Genomic DNA, 7,194 nt, shown 5'->3' with positions numbered 1-7,194 from the left:
CCTTCCAAACACACCACAAGTCACTGCGTGTTGTCTCTCAGAATACAGTTGTGGAAATGTCCCCCTGGAGTTTCAATGACACACCCTCTTACCACAGTGATAACAATAACAATCTCATTGCAATGGCCCTATGATGGGTTCAATACTGCCATGATGCAATAAGGAATAAAGAATAACATCAACATCCGAACAAAAGACGAAAACGTACATGAAACACGCTTCGTTATAGTACATAAATTCATTTTAGAAAAAAACATATATACATACATATACATATACCAAAAGCTTTTTCCCCTTACAAGGAAGGTAGCCAAAAAAAACAGAGGCATAGAAACCACTCCCACCCATTCCATCCCATTCATACTCCACTCCCCTCTACCCTCCTCCTTCCCTCTTATCTCGGCACCTCCTGGATGACGGGTCATCCCTGCATCTTGTCCACTACCCTCAGTCAGAAGCAGTGCCACAAGACACAGCACATCCACAGCAAGGCCGCTTCATTAAATTGGCGACCCCCCTCTCCGTCCCCTCATGCAGAAAAGAAGAAGAGGGGAAGAAATCCCTTCGGGCTGCGTCAATTTATTTCTCATACATACTCCTTCACTCCCCCACCCCACACCCACTCCCCCTCATGCATCACAGCATCATCCATACACAACCATTCTCCATTTACCCCTATCTTTTGTCCTCTCCCGTCCTTCCTCAACAGACATTCCCCTCTTTCCCAATGCCCCTTTACCCCATCCATTCATCTCATCCTAGGTCGCCCCCTTATGTTTACTCCTTCCACCTCTGTCTTCCATACCTCTTTTACTAGTCTTTCTTCACTCATTCTTTCCATGTGTCCAAACCATCCTAATACTCTTTCATCCACCGTATCTCCCAACTCCCTTTCCACCCCTGTTCTCCTCCTCACCTCCTCATTTCTCACTCTATCCAGCATAATAACCCCTATCATACTTCTCAGGTACCTCATCTCAAACACATTCAAAATCCTCCTCTCTTCCTCTCTTATGCTCCATGTTTCTGCCCCATACAGTTCTGTTGGCACAATCACTCCTTCATATAATCTCCTCTTAGCATCCATTCCGAAATGACTATATCTCATTACATATTTTAACCTACCAAAACATTTACTCGCTTCTCTCAATCTACATTCTACCTCCACCTCCACTCCACCCTTTCCTGACACATTCGCATCCTAGTATCTAAAACTATCCACTTCCTCCAGTCTCTCTCCCTTAATACTCACTTCCAATCTGTTGCCACTTTCTCACCTTGTACATCTCATCATCTTACTTTTACCCACATTTATCTTCAACTTTCTTTCGCACACCTTCCCAAACTCTGTCACTAACTTCCTCAATCCCTCCTCTGATCGTGCCACAAGTGCAGTGTCGTCAACAAACAACAACTGGCTTATCTCCCACTTTTCTCCATTTTCTTTAGCCATCTCCAATCCCCGACCCACTACCCTTGCATTTACCTCTCGCACCACCCCAGTCATGTATAAATTGAACAGCCACGGCGACCTAACACATCCCTGACGAAGTCCCACCTTTACCTCAAACCACTCACTCTCTCCATTTCTAATCCTAACACAAGCTCTACTGCTCTCGTAAAAACTCTTGACTGCTCTTAACAGCTTTCCTCCTATCCCATATATCTGCAATACCTCCCACAGTGCCTTCCTGTCTACCCTGTCATAAGCCTTTTCCAGATCCATAAAAGCCCAAAATACATTCTTACCTTTTCCTATAGCTTTCTCACATGTATAGGAAAATGATATGTCATAAATGTTTCGTCACAGTATTCTATGTCCACCGATCAAAACGTGCCACAACATTATATTTCTTCATAGTTTTCATATACATTCTTACTATTGGTTGATATTCAATGTAAAATATTTCTCATGCTTAAATGACATCAGCAAAGGCAAGGCACAAAAATTACAATAATCTTGTTTACTCAACGACACCATAACGACAGAGATAACAAACGCGCATCGTAGCTCCAGCATTCATTCAGATTCCTTCGTGCTTTGTGTCACAATGTATCGTGCTGTTTCTTTGAGCCCATTGTCTATCGTGCAGCGAAAGTCCCGAATGATATCTGGAGTGTGTCCTGTATATTAGCTCAAAAGTTTTAACATACCTTGTCATATTCCTGGGCCCACTCGCTGTAGTTGGACGCCATCTTGGAGGGCGAAATGCCAGGTTCATGACACTTATAGTTCGCCTTGTAGGCAGACGCATCGTCCATTTTCACTCCTTCGAATCCTATTATCACCATTTTTGTAGATCTGAAGTGAAAGGATAATAAAGAACAATGTAGATGAAGTTCGTATAAGATACAGGGAAGCTATATATGATTTCAGAAATATTATGTCTTGTTTCATTCAAAAGTAAGTTAGATGTAATATTTTCGTTCGACAAAATTGAATAAACAATACACTCTGGCCAGGATTTTCTTATTCATATATATATTTCAAGATCATGAGGAAGGAATAACAGAAGTATTCATGGAGAGAAAGGTAATGTTACCATAAATATGCGTATGTTTTACATAGAGATGATAATGGAGGGAAATAGAGCTTTGAAATAAATTAACACGATTCGCTTTGAAAGGCCGATGTCGACAAGAACATACACGAAAGGCGAGACTAACAGTCTTGACCGGCAGATCTGTCATTTTTGTTCTTTCGTTTTTAGAACTGGTAAAGGTCTATATTATGAATACACTGGAGGTGGTTTTATACTTATATATTTGGCGATGTGTGTTGAATAAAAATAAATGTAAGATCATTAGACAAAGATAAGTTGAATGCGCCCCCAGTAAGTCTGCTGATGAGACTAGAACTTATGTACTTAAAGCTCAGAAGAAATATAAGTAAATAGATAGATAAAATTTGACTCAATATCTACTAAACTGTTCCAGTCAGACAGATATGGATTTAGGCGTTTAGCTCTTGAAGACTAGTGAGTACCGTACATTGACCAGTTCTGTTTATCATCTTTCGTCATTGACGAGTAATCAGATTTGCTTTTGACCCCCAAGAAACTACTGCGTCTCTGAGGTCAGTTATCACAGTTTGATGTTCACTGTTGAACAAAGGTTTCTCCCAGCAGTGCTGGGAGAGACCCCGAGAGGAACAAAATGTGTTGGTGCGAGACTGGTCTGGCCACGGCTAGTGTAGGACCCCTGAGGGGTGGGGTGGGGGGTGGGGGGGTGGGGTCTGATGTTGCTTGTCACAGATAAGAAATCGTGTATGTTGGCTGTCGCTAAAATATTTGGCACATGGAAATCCCTATCAGCTTCAAAGCAACAATAAAAATTCATGCATGATTGCCCATTTCAATTTTCAATTTTGATATTCATGGGCCCCTAGACTCTTATGGGTCCTGGTGCGGTGCACCGGCAGCACCCCCCTCTGGAAGGGTCTGCCCAGCACCATTCAGGAGTTGCATGACAGTGTTAAACTCTGCCACAACACAAACCTAAACTATCTCGTCTCCCCATTTTCATTCTCGTCTCCCTCTTCGTGCCGAGCGGTAGACCAATGGACACCGTGTCGAACTCATGAGGAGGTGGTCGTGAATTCGATTCCCGGGACACGCTACGGGCATCGTCGCGTTGGTTCCCGACAGCCCTGGCCAGACGGGGAGGCGACTCATCGTAGGCATGGTGGAATTAACAGCGTTAGCCCTACCAGGGGTTTTTCACTTCCCATTTCGAACGTGAGTGGATTGTGACTTTGGTCAGATTCTTCCCCCTTCCATCTCGTTACACCAGATCAACAACACACTCTATCAGACATCCTCTCATTTAGCAACTTGTCCTTCTAAATTCCACTTTCGCTTCTTTATCAAATCTAGGTCATGTTTTATTCCAATCTCCTCTCTTTCCTATTTTGCTCTCTTCCTGTCTTTCAATATTACTCCAACCAAGGATTTAGAATAACTTAGCCACCTGAGTAGTCCATGAATTGAATAATCTTTCCACGAAGCCAACATGTGGTACAATTCAAACTTTTATATTTTAGTTTGATAAACACCTTGGACATGTATTGTAACGCCTGTATTATTATTTTTTTTTTCTAATACGACCTTTTCATGACTGAGAGATCTGCTGTCAAAATATTTTATCTTTGTAGTATACAGTAATTCACAGACTTCTCCGTTACGCCTTTTGTACTTTATGACTAAGCTTCCATCATTATGGACAATTTCCGAGTTCTGTATTCGTAAGTCATAGCTGTGATTATACAATGATTGTAAACTTTGCGTTCCAGGATCACAGGCAAGGAGTCTGTTACGATGTTCTTATTTTCATCATACATTTCCCAGTAAAATGTGAAACGTCATTTAATCTCATTTTTATGTTTTTTAATTAGTTTTAGTGTTTGGCTTAATCATTCGTGTAGGTCAGCAAATTAAAGTGGTGATGAAGTCGAAAAAAATGACTTTTTTTAAGTGTTTTACATGAGGTATCTAATGGAGTTGGAGATCAGGAATCAGATCTAAGGACAGAGTTTTTTCAACAACTGGAAGGAGAGTGGTGTCTGTATATACAGAAAGCGTATCTGCTACAACGATGCCTGAAGAAATATATGTTGACCAATTTTGAGGTAAGACTATAAGTTCCATATTTGACAGCCCATTGGGGGTGATGTGGGCGCGAGGTATTGAGACACAGAAGAGCTTACTGTAATTCAGAGGTGGGCAACCTTTTTAAGTGCGTGTGCCAAATCAGCCAAATCAGCCAAATACTCAAATAATCAGTCAAATCAGCCAAATCAGCCAAATCAGCCAAGTCAGTCAAATCAGCCAAATCAGCCAAATACTCAAATAATCAGCCAAATTAGCCAAATTAGCCAAATACTCAAATTATCAGCCAAATCAGCCAAATACACAATTTTCTCGTTAGCCAACAGAGTATTGTATACCTACATACAAGTATGGGTCCCCTCCCTTCACTTCCTATGGCCCCAGCCCGCCGTCCAGAGCATCATACGGTTACCAATGGTCATGCAAAAGAAGTTGAAAATTCATTAGTTATTTGTTTTAAGGTGAGCTCTGGGTTTCGCGTACCGAAAGAAAAAAAAAATAGTTGCCCACACTTGGCTTACGTCATCGACGTCCAGACTGGTGGTATATTATTATATCATCGATAGCTAAGATTAAGATAAGAACGTTTAGGACCTCCTTGGATGACTTCTTCCAACTGAGTGTGTGGGAAGGACATTGATGTCCTTACTTGGACATGTAAAATTGTTCAGTGAGATTCGAAATGGGACATGAAAATGGGTTGAGTTCCATAGAAGACTAGAAGAAAGGGTTTGCCTTGAATTTAGTATCGTTAGGCTATCACACACCTTTTCTAAGTACATAATTTCGGCGGAAATGATACGTTTGCAAGTCCGGGACAAATAATTGTGTTCATATGCACCAAGGTGTCTGTGATGTAACGGCCAACATGGATTTAACGGATTTAGGATCGAAGGAGTGAGGCTGTGGTGTTCAAGTTTCCTGGATAGACGAAGATATGTTTTCTCTGAAAACTTGAAAAGGCTTAGTTGTTGGAACGTTTCAAATGTAGTTACTTGGGGAAGTGTCATATCTCCATATTATAGGGAAATGAAGGCCAAAGACTAAAGAGACAATGGAAAAGGTCTCTTCTATCCACACTCGATTGAGTAGATTGGCTTTCAACTTCCGTCTGCTCTTCTTTCTTGTTGTCTTATCTTCTTGCTTATTTTCTTCTTAAAGACAAATATAACTCTTCCAAGAACCTGAATTTAACTATGCAACATATCATTCCGTTGTCATTATATATATTGATTTCATATAAAACAGCTAGTGCTGTTTCTCTCATCCTCTAATACAAAATCTATATCGTTCTTTGCTGGTCCATTTGGGCCTCTCTAAGTTTAGGACCTACGCGCTTTGGAAGAATGTGTTAATTATATTTATTCCGTATTTCTCTGAATAATTAATGAGCACCTTGCTTCTGTCTTTTCTGTTTATTCTAAACCTTCCAACGCACGTTTCAGACCTTCAAACGCACGTTTCGTGAACTAAGTGCCCTTAATCCACTTTAGCATTGAATCCCTTTGGGAGTACAACACTGATAATATTATCAATTCTATCAATTTAGAAGAAAAAAAATTGTGTACCATCCCTACAATCTCCCTCCTTTATGGACAAGGATTCTATAGAAAAAAATATATAAAAAAAATAATAATAATAAAAAAAAACACTATTTAAACAAACCTTTTGAACACCAAAGACAGAAATCAAACTGGTGAATAGAGAGATATAGTCTTCTAAGAGCTTCCCACCGAGGTGTGTATTGGGAGAATGCCACACAGTGACTGGCGGGCTGGATATTGGAAGACCCTTCATTGAATTCTATCCCCAAATGGACCTTCACCAGACGGTGTACGCACGTACGCACGCACTAACAAGTCGCCAGCTCAGCAAATCCTCGTTTTGCTAGTTACAGCTGTAAAAAAAGTGCAACTTACTATTAATGGTTCTATCTTCATATGGTGTTTCTTTTGATGGCACCATATGTCCTCATGAAGAACCCAGCTGAAAGAACTTACTATAGAACGACGTTGTATATGCTGGTCCTAGATTCGATGTGTTTGCAACATCCAGAGTGATTCTAGATTCGCTTATCTTGTAGTTTTCTTTGTTCCTCTCCATTCATTCTTTTTTTTATGATAATTGTTAATTTCAGTTTCCCTAACCGGAAACCCGCAGCCCCAAAGCGTCCGGCATCGGTCCTCAGATCCTCCGACAGACCTCTCCATGAAATGAATTATTCTGGCCCAGGGCAGTGGGCAAGATGCAGGGATGACCCGTCATCCAGGAGGAGCCAAGATAAGAGGGAGGGACAGGGATGAATGGGAGTGCAGTTAGTGGGGGATGGAATGGGTGGGAGTGGACTTTATGCCTTCATTTTTGGGCTACCTCCCTTGTAAGGGGGAAAAAGCCTTTGGTATATGTATGCATGCATGCATTTTATTAATGTGAAATACTTTATACATCAACAGTAGAAAGAGGAGGGCCAGTCGCCGGATGTCAACTCTTTATGTATGAAAAAGTAGAAGAAATACAGCCAAAGTTGATAGAGATCTTGGGCCTAGTCCGGGGACCGAGTTTCAGCCACTCAGGACTGCACCTCCAT

The 7,194-nt window shown here is 41.2% G+C and overlaps 1 protein-coding gene across 1 annotated transcript in view; it reads right to left on the bottom strand.

Annotated features, from left to right (window-relative positions):
- LOC143024270 (methyltransferase-like protein 27) overlaps nt 1-6,383 on the bottom strand; it is a 31,381-nt gene extending 24,998 nt beyond the window's left edge. The window contains exons 1-2 of the mRNA XM_076183058.1: nt 6,273-6,383; nt 2,155-2,302 (exon numbers count right to left, since the gene is read on the bottom strand). Coding sequence (XP_076039173.1) covers nt 2,155-2,292 — 138 coding nt within the window. The 5' untranslated portion in view covers nt 2,293-2,302; nt 6,273-6,383. The remainder of the gene's footprint in view (nt 1-2,154; nt 2,303-6,272) is intronic.
- Nucleotides 6,384-7,194: the final 811 nt, after the last annotated feature.

This window comes from Oratosquilla oratoria, chromosome 4 (genome assembly GCF_046742065.1).
Source record: "Oratosquilla oratoria isolate Oo_2021 chromosome 4, ASM4674206v1, whole genome shotgun sequence".
In the NCBI taxonomy this organism is placed as follows: Eukaryota; Metazoa; Arthropoda; class Malacostraca; order Stomatopoda; family Squillidae; genus Oratosquilla; species Oratosquilla oratoria.
The sequence above is the reverse complement of the archived record's forward strand: the minus strand, read 5'-3'. Positions and strand labels throughout refer to the sequence as shown.